General features: G+C 36.7%; 1 protein-coding gene across 3 annotated transcripts in view; it reads right to left on the bottom strand.

Annotated features, from left to right (window-relative positions):
- Positions 1-17,192, bottom strand: part of NCAPG2 (non-SMC condensin II complex subunit G2) — a 52,012-nt gene extending 34,820 nt beyond the window's left edge. Inside the window, exons 1-10 of one of the 3 annotated variants that reach the window (XM_026069297.1) lie at positions 17,181-17,192; positions 16,882-16,943; positions 16,256-16,360; positions 11,872-12,063; positions 10,680-10,794; positions 10,021-10,178; positions 9,050-9,184; positions 2,576-2,670; positions 1,576-1,645; positions 817-903 (exon numbers count right to left, since the gene is read on the bottom strand). In XM_026069297.1, the coding sequence (XP_025925082.1) occupies positions 817-903; positions 1,576-1,645; positions 2,576-2,670; positions 9,050-9,184; positions 10,021-10,178; positions 10,680-10,794; positions 11,872-12,063; positions 16,256-16,330 (927 nt within the window). In that variant the 5' untranslated portion in view covers positions 16,331-16,360; positions 16,882-16,943; positions 17,181-17,192. Of the gene's footprint in view, positions 1-816; positions 904-1,575; positions 1,646-2,575; positions 2,671-9,049; positions 9,185-10,020; positions 10,179-10,679; positions 10,795-11,871; positions 12,064-16,255; positions 16,361-16,881; positions 16,976-17,059; positions 17,085-17,180 lie in introns of those variants that run through there. The other 2 variants (XM_026069299.1, XM_026069300.1) reach the window with 2 other exon arrangements.
- Positions 17,193-17,273: the final 81 nt, after the last annotated feature.

Genomic DNA, 17,273 nt, shown 5'->3' on the forward strand with positions numbered 1-17,273 from the left:
ATATCCCTTTTTATTGATTCAATAAAGCTATATACATATTTAAAATTAAGAAAGAAAATCATAGCTACAGAGTCAGTTTCACATCAACCATTCATTTCCTTATTAAACTAAAATAACTCTGTTTTTTAAATGATTGGGAGAAATACTTTAAAACCATGCAATTATCAGCTAGAGATAAAGTACCAACTTCTCTATAAAGACTGAAGGAACATTACTTGGTAACTGGAGTTATCCAAATAAAAATCTGCAAATGTAATACATCTATGTATGCATTGATGAAATGCAAGCATCAACACTCCTTGTGATTCAGAACTTTAAAAAGCCTGTGCTTGGTTAGCTAAAGCCTGTACTATTTTCATATCTGAATTATGAAGAAAAAAAGAAAGCAAAAAAACAGAGCAGAAAAAGAGAAAGGACCTCAAGTAACTTGATATAAAATAAACCCTTCACCTGAAACACTGGACAATTTGAACACAAGGATCAGCTTTGAAGTCACAACTTTGAATACTTCAGGTATTTACAACTACAGCTAGACATGGAAGTCTGTGAATTGAATCTACAAAAACGTTATAGTGGAAGAATCTCTTTTTTCCCCGTCTTTGAAATGAATTGAACACATGATATCATTTATAAGAGACTATATAAATCTTATTTATACATGAGAATGACAGACCTAACTCAGGATTAATGGAGAATCACTGCTGTTTTTGAATAGACTTCATTAGGAAAATAGTGAAAAGTATTTTAGTATGAGATGGAAATTTTCACTTTATAGTAACTGATCTGATTTTGATGCTACTAATTACAGGAACTTACCTCTCTCACTTTAGAATGAACAGAAGAACTTCTGGGAAGGTGTATTCCATGATGCATGAAGTCCTGAATACAGTTATGTTCAAGTATCTACAGTAAAAACACATATAGAAACAATAATAATTTTAATTATTGTAGACTGTCCAGCAACTTGTATTTTTCTCCAGTACAAACAACTGAAAACAGTCTTCAATATTATTTCTTATTTGGCTTCTGCTTGACCCAAAGTTTTCCATGCTAGGTCAGCATGAACAGATTTTCAGAATTTTAGCATACACAATTCATTAAATTCTCAGAGCAAAGTTTGGTATTCAAAAGTATGTCCACACTGTAAACAAGAGTTACTTGGTATCTGAAATTTGGCTAGAGCAGTGCTCTGATGTTCTGATTATGCTTTTGATCATTTTAATGCAAATCCACAAAACCTAGATAAATATCTAAGCTATGATAGCTAGAGACTTGCAAAAGCTGAATAAAAGCTTCTGTTACTCAGGTAACTACTGTGCTTAAAATATATTGTGTAAATGCAATTTGTGTAAAGGAATATTTCAATGGCAGGGTTAAAAGCGCTTAAGTGCAAGCAAGCCAATCACAATGGCCAGTGTGACTTGCTCTTATTCCTTGACCATGCTGAAGAGACCCTTTCCTTAAGGACAGAATCCCCTAAGGCTTGCTTAGAAACCTTTCTGAGGTTGAGAATTCATATACATATGCACCTTGAAGTTCAAAACAGTCCAACTGTGAGTTCAAGCATACTATTACCTCTAAGATCTCTCCTGACACCTTCTTCCAAGCCCTGAAGTAAACTTCTGAAACGTATGCCATCAAGGATCTATATTAACATATGAGAAACACCATCAACTTCTTAACCATACATATATACATTTCAATAAAATAATAACATGAAGTTTACGATAAGTAATAAGGACCATTATTATTCTTAATTCCGCATATCAGTATTATTTTTACAAGTAAATATTTTGAAAGTCTACACTGATAATTCCAGAAAAATAAAGTTAATTGTTAATTAATGAACCAAAGAAACCACTATAGAAAAAAAACACAGGAAAAATTGCTTTTACAGTGGGAAAAAAGCTAAAACATTAGCTCAGATATTTTAGCATTTATCTCATAATGAATGCATAAATTGTTAATAAAGATCTATGGATAGATATTATTCTAACTGAAAGCATTAGAAAGCCTCTAATTTCAATACGAAGAATTACTTATGTAACACTTCACTGAATAATCAAAGGAAAAAAAATCCACATTATTCATTCATCAGTCAAGTTCTCAGGCTATGATCCTTCAAAGTGCTTCTCATTAGTATATCCCTGTACAGCATCTTACCAAATTAAATTAGAGATTGCCCGTAGGAAAAATAAAAACATAAGTAATACATAAATTATATATATTATAAAGACATGCACACACACAATAAAAAATAAAAACACCTTACAGAAGCAGAACCTGCAATTCTCTAACACAAACACTGCAAGTAATGCAGCACAGTTCATAGGAAAGGCATTTGCTTTAACTAATGCTAAATAAGCATTTTATTACACCTATAATTGTATACATAGGTATGTGCAAGGCAGCTATTACATGAAATTGTTGAAACAATGCAGTAGTTATATTCAGCAGATTTGTAAGTCTCCAGATTCAGATATATTCTGTCAACGTACTAGGTATATTAGAGTTTGAGACAAAGAAAATTTTAGCCAAGCTCTTAATGCTCGTTAAGAACATCTGTGATGCATACCTTGGAAAAAAATGTAATTGGTTTTTAACTGTTCCATGGATCATTTTAATGAAGTTCACATTCCAGCTGAACAAAAAACTCAAGAATCTTCTTCCCTGTTGAGAGGGGTAAATGGAAAAAAAAGAAAAAAAAAAGGAAATCAGTCCCCAGAGAAATACCCCAATTTAAGAGCCACTCCAAAAAATGAGTAAATACCGAGTTTAAAGGTCAAATGAAACGATACTTTTAAAGTCATTAAAGTAAATTTTAAAAGGCATAGATCAGATTGCTGCCAGAAAAAAACCCACGATTCTTATTTTTTAAGCATAATTCCAACATTACTTTTATTTGCATTGAAGAGAAAATTGGAGGTAAATGAACATGTAAACTACATATCTGTCTGTTTTTTTAATATCCATTCTTTTTTGGGGTGACTTCAAGTAGTATTCCTTAACAATAAGGGACTATGCATCTCAGAATCCCCCTCATAACCACCTCATCTGAATTCTGTCAAGTGCAATGTCATTCCCAGATGACACTGTAATGGTGAAGTGCTTGGCGATGGTACAAACAAAATAGCTTGACAATTCAGCCAGCATTAGTTATAGAAATACTATTGAGCAAAGCTGCATAGAGTAGCTAGGCCACAGATGAAAATAAATGCCCTGATAAGCAAAGGCAATTCCTTTCATATTGTCTCATAAAAGGCAATATTGCAGACCTTCTGGAGCCTCTTTAACTTATGAAAACAGCAGAAAACTATCTAGTGTTCTTCCTGCATTAGTTTTCTTCCATTTTAGCAAGTTAGAAGTAGCAATGACATTTCTCACAACAATTCTGCTGCTCATTAGACAAGGGAGCAGAAGGCTGTGGATGGAGGAAATAAGCCCTCACCCTTTTGGAATCAGCAAGATCAGCCCACGGAACTAAAGCCGCAGATAGTATCTACACAGGTATGTCTAGCTCTCGGTCGTCCTTACGGTGAAGGCATCCAACTTGTGAGATTCTGAAAAGTTTCATCATATCTAAGGGCAAGTCAGCCAGTTGCAAGTGCCTGTATACCCTTCAGCTTTCTAGCCAAAGTAATTAGGAAAACTCATAAAGAGATGAAATAATAAAGAACAAATTGGCAGGAGTTCAGAAAACACTCAGATCAATTAGCAGAAGTTCAAAGGTGGTCCCATCAAGAGCAAAACCAACAGTTATTTTCAGAACTATAAGAAAATAGGATCTCTAATAAAGAAGAAAATGCCAGATGCACTTTGACCTGGAATATTGTAGAGGAGGGTTAGAGGGAAGGAAAAATATAGGCAGAAACTGGCCTTTAGTGGAATTGATAGTTTAAATGCCTTCAGGTCAAGCAGGAATTCAGAAGACCATCAGGACCATCAGAATCAAGACCTAAAGGCTGAACAGTGTCAAGATCCTTGCCTGCAAGTCTGGTGGAATCCTTCCTGTTGTTGATAAGAGCTTCTTCTATCAAGAAAGAAAAAGATTGAATAAAAAGAGCCACTGATCTCCAACTTTGGAAGTACAACATACATCAGAGTCCCAGCAGTGCACTCTCCATCAACATCCCTGACAAGTAGGAAGGTCAGGGGAGTCTTGTCCTGTCTCAACCAGGCAAAGATGAGAAGAGTTTGAAGCCTCCATTTGACCTCAGACTCTACAATCACAGCAGCAAGACAGATGAACAAAAGGCACAAAGTAGCTTTCCATCCCATAAAATGATGAAGGCATGCAACCAAAGTCTATACTCGGTTCAGTTCAACAATTCTTTTTTGCCTTAGATTTCAACAGATTGACCCTGATTCTGAGAATGGTGGTGAATACCTCTAATTTAATCTGCTGCTTGTGATCCACTGATCTAAAACAATTACTGTTGTCAACATTTTCAATATCCAGGGAGGTACACTGGTGGCAGAATAAGAGATTGTGAACTTGTCATCTTTGGGGTTGGTGCATAAACATTGTGTAGAGCATCTCATACTGCTGTGCTTATGGACATAATACATTGCGACTCTGTCAGTTGTATACACACACAAAATATTATTAAGGAAAAGAGAGAAGAACTGGCCTACCTCTAAAACACAATAATTTGTTTTCTGCTGAGCTCTAGAGCTGTTCGAGTAGAAACTCCACCTGAACAGGGATGTATTCATAGATCACACAGATACATTCAGAGGGTCACTCCACCAAAGCAGCCTGAAAATAAGCCTTGAAGAAATGTTTGTGCTGAATAGCACAGTCTGGAAAGGCAGACAAATTGAACTCCCAGATCTTTCAATGAAGTATAAACATCCAATTCCATAACAGCTTAAGCTGATCTAAAACCAGGCTGCCATATTCCTGACCCTCCCCTTCCCTTTATGCTTGCATGTGATGAACCAGTTCAGGGAGTTAATCTGACTGAAAACCAAATCCATGAAGGAAAAAAGCTAATCAGCTAGCTCCTTGAATTGGCCCATGACATGCTGGAGAGAGAAAAATAAGAATGTTAGCCTGTGGCAACACAGGATCATTGCAGCCTGGAATTACATCATCTTAAGATGCTATAGAGCTGCATTCTAGGACGTGTAGAGTACTCTAAAAAGAATGACATATACTTTTGTTAGGAACTGTAGAACAAACCTGTAGGCAGTAGGGAATATTCTCATGGAATATTAGCACTGATGTATAGGAGTTCAGTTTGGTCTCAAAGCAATTCAGTCAACAAGTTGATACTAGCTATGACTTTTAGCATTTCACTAATAGACACAGAAGGAAAAAAAAGGTCAGCAGAGATAGCAAGTGAATATTGGACATGTTGTTACAAGAAATCTATCATTAGCCAAGTGACCCAGACAGGGAAACCAGAGAATACTCATGAGGTGGGTTGTCACTAAAACTAAACTTTTGGTGAACACTCTCAGGACAGAAAATCCCAAAACAGAAGGATCTGCAACAGAAGCAGAATAATTTTATAGCACCATGACAGATCACTAAAGAAATTTCAAGGGTGAACTAAATGCCTGGTAGACAGTGCAGGACTGAAAACGTTACCTCAGTGACTGAGGGAAAAAGCCTTGTTTTATGACACAAAAAGCTTGCCTGACTGAAGCTATATTCAAACACATAGCACTAGAGCTGGCAAGACATTTTCCAAATGGAAGAGGAGACAGGGAAAACAAAAAAAAACAAACACCCCCCCGCCATGACTTGCCACTGTACTGTATTTTCAGAAGTGTTGCATGGATTCTTCTGCACATGTTTGAATATCAGGTCAAAACACGAAGTGGTGTGCCCCAGGGTAGATACTGGGGCCAGTGCTGTTTAATGTCATCATTAATGGCCTGCATGATGGGACAGACTACACCCTCAGCAAGTTTGCAGAGGATACAAAACTGGGATGAATGGTTTATATGCCAGATGGTTGTGCTGCTGTTCAGAGGGATCTTGACAGGCTGGAGAAATGGGCCAACAGGAATCTCAAAGTTCAACAAAGGGAAATGCTAAGTTGTACACCAAGGGAGGAATAAACCTGTGCACCAGAACAGGCTGGGGGTTGACTGGCTAGGAATCAGCTTTGCAGAAAAAGATCTGGGGGTGCTGGTGGACAACAAGTTGAACATGAGCCAGTAATGTATCCTTGAAGGCCAACAGTATCTTGGACTGCATTAGAAAGAGTGCTGCCAGCAGGCTGAGGGAGGTGATCCTTCCCCTTTGCTCAGCACTGTTGAGACCATATCTGGAGTGCTGTGTCCAGCACTCAGGTACCCAGTACAAGAGAGATATGGATATGCTGAAGGGCCACAAATATGATTAAGGGATTGGAGCATCTGTCATATGAGGAAAGGCTGAGAGAGCTGGGATTGTTTAACCTGGAGAAGGCTCAGGGGGGATATTATCAGTGTGCATATGGGAGGGAGCAAAGAAGAAAGAGTCAAACTCCTCCCAAACTCCTCTCAGTGATATCTAGTGACAGGGCAAGAGATAGTGAACCCAGATTGAAATACAGGAAATTCCATTTAAACACAAGGAAAAACATTTCTATTGTAAGCGTGATAAAACTCTGGAACAGGCTGTCTAGAGACATTGAGGAGTCTCCATCCTTGGAGCTATTCCAATCCTGACTGGACAAGGTCCTGAATAACCTGCTGTAGCTGACCCTGCTTTGAGCAGGGGGTTAGACTTGATGATCTCCAAGGTCCCTTCTAACCTTAATCTCTATAATTCTAACATTAATGCTCAGCAGCATTACTTAGGAATACTCAGAAAAATTAGGAGCAAATATTATTTCCCCTCCCTCACAGGTTAAACTTCATGATGAAACAGAGCATTCCTATTTGCAAGAGAAAAAAATAGGAAAAAAAAATCTCAAAACAGCCTGAGCATCCTTGATTGTAAGTCAGACCATATCAGGCTTGGAGGTTAAGAGATGGAAGCCCTGAAAAAAGAGATCCCCTGTGAAGTTCTGCCCACCACCATGATCTACAAAAGCAGAAGATCAGGTCCAGAACTGAACCTGGCACAGTGACTGTGGACCTGTCAGCAGCACCAGTAATGTCTGTGGCTTTTTGTGAAGGGGCTTAGGCTAATAGACAGACCCCAGCAATATTAACAAGTTATTCTCTGGAACTAAGAAAGCTTCCCCAAACCCGCTCAGATTTTTCAGCACCCAGAACTGATGCCTGGCAGGAAATACTAGTAGTTTAATGGAGCGAATTGATGAGAAGCCTGGACACTATCAGTAAGGGTCTATATTTGTGAACCCTGGTTAAGATCTTTCACCTTTATCGAGCAGCACTGAATGGACTAATAGAATGTAAATTCAGCTCTTGGGTGGCAGCTGCTACTTTCAGTCAATCCTTCTAGCAATAAAACTAATGATTCAGGGTTAAGGATTTAAAGCACTAAGGATTGCATGCCAGGTCAAAAACTGCAGCAAAGCTCACTCTCTATATCTGCTCAAAAATAGGTAGGTATAAATAGAAGAAAATGTCACAAGACATCAAGAGACCAGGAATCAAGGCGGGAAAAGCCAAAGCTTTTTTAACATGGGCAGAAAAGTAAGGGTGCAAAGTGTGATCAAAACTGCATATTTTGTGCATCAGTAAAGGGGATCTCTAAAGATATGCTAAGAAAAAGATTCACTACCAACTCTGATTATTACTTTTTTTTTTTTAATTAAAAAGACACACGGTCTCACGTTAATGGCAATGTTTCACCCAAAGATTGCAAACTTCCTTTAGAAAAGCCCATCAGTAGTATCTAACATGGCTTGTATTAAAAAAAAAAGAAAAAAAAAACTTAAAGAAAAATTGCCTACGAGTTGTTGCTGAAACCTAGATAATACAGTTTCATTTTACATACCTAATTCTCAATTATTTACAAATAGGAAATATTAAAGTGACATAGAGGATGCAAATAAAACAAAAGAAAGTTATATTTAATCTTGTAAAATTACTAAGACATTTTAAGCACTGCAAAGAACACAGTCAAGTCCATACTTTTTTCAAGAGGACCAAAAATTACTTATAATAAAATAAATCAAGGCAACAACAACAACAAGAAAACCTTAAAATCAGTTAGTTAAGTCTGAACTTGTCTTCCCTTACAGCCCTCTTTCCACTTACACTTCCTCTCCCTTCAATTTGCACCTCTCTCATTGCCTTATTGCATCTCAATTTTAGTCAAAACTGCAATATCTTAAAATACAATNAAAAAAAAAAAAAAAAAAAAAAAACACCTCCCAAAATCTGGTCTATCAAACATTGCACATAGTTTCTTCTCTGCCACCGTTTCAAAACCCCACATGCCCACAATGCCACAATCATGAAGTAATCTGAGAGCTCGTTTTATGTTAGAAGTATATATATTCCATGGAAGGGAACAGATGCGTTTTAAACAGACAAGGAGCAGTTAGAACTTTTGAGCCAATGTCTGAGCCAATTGTCTTGTCACCTAACCAGAAAGAAAGCTTGGGTACTACTACCTTGGTGTGCTGCTACAAACTAAAAATTACAATACCGAAATTCTTCACTGAGAGAAGTTTAGGAAGTCAAAAATACAGCAATTATCTTTTTGCTGTGAAGTTGGGTTCATCTTATGGTACTTCTAAAACAGACTACAGCATGGAATCATTTAGATGGGCATGTTTTTTTGCCAGTTACTTGTCTCCAATAAAAGAAAGACTTCTACAAAAAGAGAATTATAACAGGGATGGTTGCAAGTATTGAGGGAGATGCACTGGGAGCAAAGTGTTTGGTTCTTATTAACTCAAGACACAAGAACCTGAGTGATGATTTAGACAAATACTATTATAGTTTAGTCAGGAAAGGGAAAAAGGGGTTTTCTGAAAAAAAAAACCAGAAGTATTAACTGTTCATAGCTTGGAACCAGAGCTAATTTGTCTAGTATTGTTATATAGTATATCTTAAGAAGATGCTTAATGCAAAACCACTAAAAGTAACCAAAACTCAATCACAGAAAAGCACAGAATAAACTTTTGCTTACCTCTTCTTTCTTAATGTGTTTAACACTCATAAAACACTGGAGCAACAAGTCCTTGACTTCATTACTGTCCTCTAAGTCATAATCAAAACAAAGTAATGTCTGATGTAGATTCCATAGACGAATTATATCTGCACCCTGATAGAAGAAAAAAAAAAACCCTGCTGCATTATAGTGAAGTAGGTATACCTTTGAAGTGAAGAACCAATTACAGGATTTTTAACACTAGATTTGAAATGCATTGGTACAGATATTAGAAGATTTTCAGATTGCAAAATTAAGAACTTCCATTGACTTTCACTTCTATCACACAGAAAAGATTAAAAAAATATGCATAACTGCAGAAACACTGACTTCCAACAACTGAAGATCTGCAGAAAGAAAGCTGACATTTCATGCAAAAATGGATTAAAAAAGTATTAGGCCACTCCCAAAATTTTATACAATGAAAGCAGTTGTTTATAGGGAAAAATAAAAGAAAGGAATGAGTAAAGGAGACATTTATTGCGTTAGCGCAAAAGATGCATGTCATTTTGCTCTAAGTAACTCACAAACTAGAAAAGGACTTCAATCAATTATCAGAGAAATAAGTAAAAGAAATTATTTGTAAAGTGATACAGAGTAACAGAAAATGAAGCATCCCACATAAGAAGTCTCTGTGAGTTGCTGAACATAGTACTTCAAACCTGAATCAACCAAAAGCACCAGTGAGTTAAAGACGACTGTAAAGTAACAGTTCATTTGTGATACTGATGCTAAAAATCTTTAAACTTTATTCTAGAGAAGACAACACTTTAAAGTGTTGCTTATGCAAGCAACCCCCAAAAGATGCTTTGTAACCAACATGCATTCTAGGGGATCATTAGTTGTAAGGCACTAAGGACAGTGGAAACAAGTTAACTTGAGAAAAAGAGTATTTTGGAGCAATTATGTTTCTTAGAATATTCAGTAATAATTTAAAAGCTTCATCCTACCGTAGCAGCTTTATTCAGGCTTTTTCTTAGCAGTATAATAAATATGGTTTTCCCTAGCTCTTCCTTCCCTTCCAGTCCTTTCTCCCACCACATTTCACATATACGCTGGATGGCACCCTGTAGGGTTTTTTCAGATTCAGGTAATGCAGGAAGAATACCTACAACAGTATAAAGTAATTATTTACTGCAATGAATTATATTAATCCTGTAAAATATTAGTCTGTTAGTTCCCTAAGTGTATTTCACAATGTCTACTAGCTCTTCCCATGTTTATACCTCTTATTGAAAATGACTTATTCCTGTTGTGGGTATGTAGGCAGGTATGTTAATTTTAAGCTTTTGGCCAAGTTATTGAATCAACAACAACGGAATTTTAAGCTTTTCTTGAAAAATACTATAAGCCATATAATAAGAACAGTTATCTATCAAGTGTACAGATGGTGAGAAAAAAAAACTATTTAAATTCCATCTTTTAGAATGTCACTGATTTTTAAGTAAACAATCCCTTAATTTTGTGTCATAAATAAGAACTTGCATCAGCATGAACTTTTGTCCTCTTACTTGACTGAACTATGAAATAGAATTTAAACAAAAAGCCTAGTATACTCATCTGCTAAAAAACAGTGTAAAGCCATATTCCATGACAGACAAGTACTTACCATTTAATATAAAAACACATTCTAGAAGAGCTTTATAGTTCACATTTTCATCCACTACAGGTATGGAAGCAGTAACTACAGCTGTCACTCCTTGGATCACAGCTACAGTTTGTTTCTGGGGAGGGGGAAAAGAAAAAAGAAAAGAAAAAAAAGCAATGCTGAGGAAAAAATTCTGCAGTCTATTTTATACTCAGAAGATAACTATGACAAGAAATAATCCTTAGTAATGGAAAGAAAAAATGAAATGTTATTTAGCTTCCATTCTGAACAAAGAGTATATTGGCATCCAAAACCTATAAAATAAGTAGAGACAAAGGCATAGCTTTCAAAATACAAAGGTTTCAAAATACTTGAAAAAGGCTTCCAGCTCCAGCCAGCAGATAACTAGCTGACTGTACAAATATATACATTCCTCCATGGAAAACTTGATCTGCAATGAAACCACTCAAACAATCAGTTTCAGAGCTAGAAAGTCCCTAACTTGCAGAGTTATGCAACTTAAAAAAAATTTTAGATCTGGTGACTTCAGATCCAGGCACATGATTCTATAGGTCTCTGCATATAGGACGGATTTCTTACAAGTCTCTAGCTCTCCCTAACGATTTCCCCACAGCCAGTTTTCTTCCCAAATTAAACTTTTTCCCTGGTATTCTCAAGAATTCATGGACTACAGTGCAGAAGCCAGTGTACTAGGATCTGAGCCATGGAGATTTTGAACAAGCTAAATATAATTTGGGGGAGGGATCTAGATCTCACAATCTTCGTTTTGTTCAATAAACTGACATACTAAAAGAGGTAGCGAAATCAAAAACACACTAGTGTTCTTGACTGCTTTTAGCGTTTCTTATAGTGTATGCCAGATATTTAAGGCACATCCGAGATGAACATTTGGTTATTGAGTAATTCAACACAAGCAAAAAGCCCACCCAAGTGCAGTGACAAAACTAAGTCCCACCTTTCATTTTTAAAATTACCAGAAAATCTAATCTTTTATTGTATAGTCTGATCATAACCTCAGCTTGACCCAAGCATAACATTTAAGAAGTCAGTTATGAATTGGCAGGGAAAAGATATTTAGAACTGACCTTGTTAAATAACCCTTGAATGTTTTCAAATGCTATAAAGTTATTCCATTTAATTTCCTAGGTGAATACAAAACACTTGTCATATTTTTATTTTAGAAGATTTTTACCGTTTCTGGAATTATCTCAACTTCCATATCATCATTACTTTCATCATCTTCAGCCCTCTGCCATGTTTCCACAGTGTTCTCCATCAAAATCTGCGTCAACAGATGTGTCAGCCTCTCCCATAGTATTTCTTTTTGTTTTTTTGGCAGTTCTTGAAGTAGTTCATTCAAGTCGAAAGGATCAAATGTATTTTTCTGTGAAGTGGTCATAAGGCATTACACCACAATTCTGCAACAGCATAGTGGCTAATATTTCATGATCATATTTCCTAAAATTAACATCTTCCTTGAGATTAAGGATTACTTGCCATTCCTTTGCAGTAATAAAGTACAACTTAGAAGTTGTATTTCTTTAAAAGGCAGCATGAGAAATTCCTGTTTGTTAACAGGAATTAATTGTTATCAGGAAACTACAATAGCCCTGTTAAGACTAAAGTCTTTAACCCTTGATAGTAACATTATTGAACGTAAACCATGTCCCTGTGACATCAAATTCTGTCTCGTGTTCCCAATACTTCCTTCCTGATGGAGGCAATTTTGTATTCTTAGCTAAGGAGCTAAGAACTGCATGGAATTAAAATTCCCTGATTCCAGCTTTGGTATCTTATATCTAAGTTCATGATGGCTGTTGAAATAAAATCCTAATGCAAAGACTAGAAAAATAGTATTCAGTATAGCCATGGGGACAGTACTGCAGATCTCTGAGTAGAATCTGCATAGAGCAGTGCTCTGTATGCTGTACTATTTTAAAGCTTCTCTATCAAGACAAACTCCTGAGCACATTAGCTCCATACTCTCCTCTTAAGCTCTACTTAACGGAAAGCTAGATCTGGGGGACCCTGACGTACTGTTAGTCTCTTTAAGAGAGGACCTTGCAATTTGGTCAGCTGAGGCAGTGGGCACCACGTTAAACAATCATCTTTATCCATGTAGGTGCAGTCAGTGCAGAAGGCACTTTTGTTGAACTACAAGAGTCTTCAGGATGGAGGCTCCTCTGTCATATATACAATTTCTGCTAACATCCTTAAATATACTTTCCCTTCTAATCATACATACAGGCAACCTTTCTTAAGTGGTCATATATCCTTGAAACTAGAGCTCCAAGAGGAATGCCATCTTTGACACATTTAATTAATAAAGGAACTGCCTTGGTTTATGTGGAATATCCATTTCACCAAGAGACCAGTCTGAACTATTTCCTCAGAAGACCCTTGCTAGGAGAATGTAACTCAGATGTGGAGGGCCTATCAGCATCAAGGAAGGCTAACCTGCTAAGAAAGGGAACGTGCAGAGGGAAAAACAGAGTAGAAGGAAAAACAGACAAAAATCAAGAGGTACTGATAATTTCTGAGATGCAGCTTGCAACAGTGAAGTCAAGGTCCATACGATTAAAAACATTTTGTAAGAAAGAGGTTCATGATCTTGAAATAAAAATATTTTAGTTCGCAAATGCATTAAAAAGTAAGACTCAAAAAGAAAAGAGTTGAAGGGAAAAAAAAATAGAAAATAACAAAAAAAGCAGCAGTTAGCGTTAGAAGGTTCCCAGAAGGGTAAGAGAAGAAAGATCCTGTTACATATTTATAGCAGAACTCCTATTCCATTCTACAGCTGGAAACAGATACAATAAACCAAAGGCTGCACAGGGAGTTCTGCAGGCCTCTACTTGAACAAACCCAAAAGACAGGATATTAAGATTGTACTGTTTTGAACAAAAAGAATGTATTCATAATAAGACTAGAGCTTTCTGATCTTTCCTTGGGATGAAATGAAGTAGAATTATTCCAAAACCTATTAGGGAAAAGGATGTCATTGAATGATAGAAAAGAAAATGTGAATCAAATATATGGCTAAGAAATATCGTATTTTCTTGGATTGGAAGAGGATTTAGTGGAAAATTTAACAGCATTTCATAAATATTTTGAGAAGCAGTACCATAATATATAATAGCAACCTTTTAAAAACAAAAGGAAGAAGCCCAAAGCAAACAAAGGGAAAGCAGCAAATCCCTAGAATTTAGAAGATTTGAATCAAATAAAACAATGAGAGGAGGGAAAAGGAAGATTAAAAGGAGGGAGGAATGAGAGACGTTGAAAAAGTAGCAATGCTAAGAAGAAAACTTGAAAAAAAAGTAAAAAAAAAAGGCAAATTCTGAGGCTAGAGCACAAAATAGGTAGAATAAGTAGGACATAAATACAATATGAAAAGCAAGGAAAGCAGCAAGGCTCTAAAAATTCTTTCTCTTTCTTTTCATACCTACACATTGACTTCTAAAGAACAGAATATACCACCATAGCCTCCTCCAGAAAGGAAGTCAATTATTTAAAAATTATTTAAGGAAGGTGTTCACTCCTAAGATGAGACATGGTTATAACACCCTTCTCCATTGAAAGTTTGGAGAGGAAATGAATAAGACACCTGTGGTCTATTAGACAATCAAAAAGTAATCTGGATACTCCTGTGCTCTTATACCATGAAGGAATGAAGACAGTTTTAATCAATATACTCTTTACAGCTGGTGATAATCAGTTTCCAGAAACATTGGTAAGGGTTAGGGTTATGGGATTGGAACTGTAGCCTACAAGCAAAATGGATACAGGCTAGCAAACTGTGGCAAAATGGACAAGTCAATTAGTTTATTCCTAAAAATACTACAGGGCTGTCTTTCTTTTGGCAAAGCAATTCAGTTTCACAAGCAATAGACAGCTGCATACCCTTGCAAGACAGCTCTTGTGAATTGGTGATGAAAATATAATGATGTACACGTCGTATTGTTCTTCAAGATATGGGGATGGGAAAGCAATTTTTAATCTGAACAGACCAAGAGGTATGTCAAGATAGGTCAGTGGATGGAGAAGGCAGAAACAACATGACCATCAACAAGAAAACTTAGCAAGTATCCTATGTATCCTAAACAGAAAAATTTCTTTTCAAAGTGATTTAGGGAGAAATGGGAAAATAATGGGAAGGAGATTTCAAGCAATGGCAATCCGTTAATAAAGTTGTCATCTAGAGTTACACATAGGAGTGCAATTGAAAAGCTCGCAAAATACTTGGACAAAAAGACTCGGAACAATGTTTGGGAGACAAACAATTCTAAGTTTATTATGTGGTGCATGATACCTACTGTAGACATGATAGGTTTTGTATTATACTACATTAGTAAATTAATTTGTGCCCCTGTGGACATGGAGTTCAACTGTATTACTTTATCCTGACAAAGGGAATATTAGGAAAAATACTGGTTAGATCAGGAAAAAACAAAAACAAATTATATTAGTTGAGACTGAATTAAAGTATTAATAATAAAATAACGTATAAATCTTTATTAATATCTAAAAGAGGATGATAAAAGGTAGATAGATAGGGATGTTGGCAAAACAATGACAAGTGAAACAGCATTAGAAAAAGTTTCCTCAGAGTAAAAAAGCAAAGAGAGACATTATCTGATAAAGCCTTTGAAGCTGTGGAATTAAAACTAAGTCTTAAAAAAACATGTATATCTTTGGCTTTCAATATACACAGACAGTAAAGCAGAAAAAACTTCAAGATCCCCTCTTCATAATATATGCGTTTTATATAACAGAATAGAGAGGCTGCTAGAGAGAAAGCTTAAGAAACAAATGTGACAGTATCATCTATTCAGGTTAGCAAGAGATGTTCAGGAGAACTAGCATGTCTTAATACCAGATTGAAATTTAGTGGAAAATATCACAGTGCAATTATTTGATTATTATGCAATATTACATACACAAAGGGAGAATGAATTTTTAATTAGTAGATTTCAGTGGGTTTATTTTGTTCCTCTCCCTGTTTCTCTCCATACTACATTTAGAGAGAGCAATTATCACTCGCTATTACACCTCTAGAACATTCACTGGTAGAAAGCACTATTAAATACAATTGAATATTGACTAAAGAAGTAGACAGCCTAAACTACCAAATCAATGAACAAATGCTACTGAAACATGCCTTTGCTATGTCTGTATATTAGCTCCCATTGATTATACAGCAACAAACTTTCTTTTTTATAGGTCAACATTTAAAAAATAAAACTTTATCAGTATCAGAAGAATTTTTTTAGTATTATTGATGCATTAATCATTATTTTAAAACTGCAAACTATATACAACAATCAAGTATTAAAAAATTAGCTGCTTTGTAACATACAAAAAATTTCAGATTCCACAACTTTTTCAGCTATGCTCCATTAAGTGCCATTTGGATTTATTTTCTTCAACAGTGCTATTATTTCTGCATACGTGCTATTATTCTAGCACATACAGAAGTATCAGAGAAAAGTTTTCTGCTCCTCTGACACAAGAAGTTTGTGCACTATTAATAGACTTAAGATTTTGTTAGTCATGCACATGTACCATGGCTTACTTACAGGAATCCGAGTAAAACGCAAGAAGTCTTCAATTGAGTCCTTGGACACAGCTTGTAAAAATGCTTCACGCTTCATTATGGTCTTTCTTTTCCTTGTGTTATAAACCTAAAAGAAAAAAAAACTAGAGAAAAGTATTGCATCTCAAAATAAGGTAATTCTTGGACCCAATGAGAATGTATGAACACACAGTTTTCATCCAAATCATTATGACACTCTTTCTCCCCTCAACCTGATTTACAGTGTTTAGATTCATAGCTGCATGAGACCACAGTATTTGTATGTACAGTATTTAATTCCTTTATTTATTAAATAGGAAAGTCTTAAAAGCAGATTTTTTAATCGATGCTTTTACTTTTAACAAGAATAACTTTTCCAACACACATCCCTATTTAGCTAGCCATCATTCCAGGCAGCAGCATTTACTTATATGACAAGCACTGATAGGCAGCACAAGGTTCTCTCCTCCTCTGTCTTGTCAGGCATGATGCTAATACAGGGAACTGATCCAAATTAACCAGTAATTTACTTTTTGCCAGGTAACCGCCGGGTTCAGTGCACGGCCCCACAGACCGCTGTACGCCCCGAACGTGAGAGGAGGCCTCTAGCAAGTTTCAAGGGCCGCTTACCTGGCACTCTTACAGGAAGAAATCCTCATGGATCGACAGGTTACGTTTCCAAAAACCTTTGGCTGTTAACACAGAAGGAAAACAAAAAAAAGGCGACCTCACTATTTAAATGCAGCGAAGCAAAGGAGAGTAGCCCGAGTACCGCGGCGGTGTCGCCCAAGAAAACTCGCGTCCGTACCACCGCCCCGCCATCAACGCGCCTCTCCCCAGGGCCGGAAGAGGCACCGGCCCCGGGGGTTGTTCGGAGACGAGACAGCGCCTCGCTCAGCCCTCCTCGGCCCGCCCGCTGCCGCGCTCACACAGAGGCCCGGCCGCCGCCGCCGCGCGCTCTCCCGGCGGTTTCGAATTCTCCCGCGGCAGCCGTTGGGCGCAGGCGAGCGCGCGCCGCTCCC

The sequence above is a fragment of the Apteryx rowi genome, unplaced genomic scaffold, assembly GCF_003343035.1.
Source record: "Apteryx rowi isolate R43461 unplaced genomic scaffold, aptRow1 scaffold_29, whole genome shotgun sequence".
Taxonomy (NCBI): domain Eukaryota; kingdom Metazoa; phylum Chordata; class Aves; order Apterygiformes; family Apterygidae; genus Apteryx; species Apteryx rowi.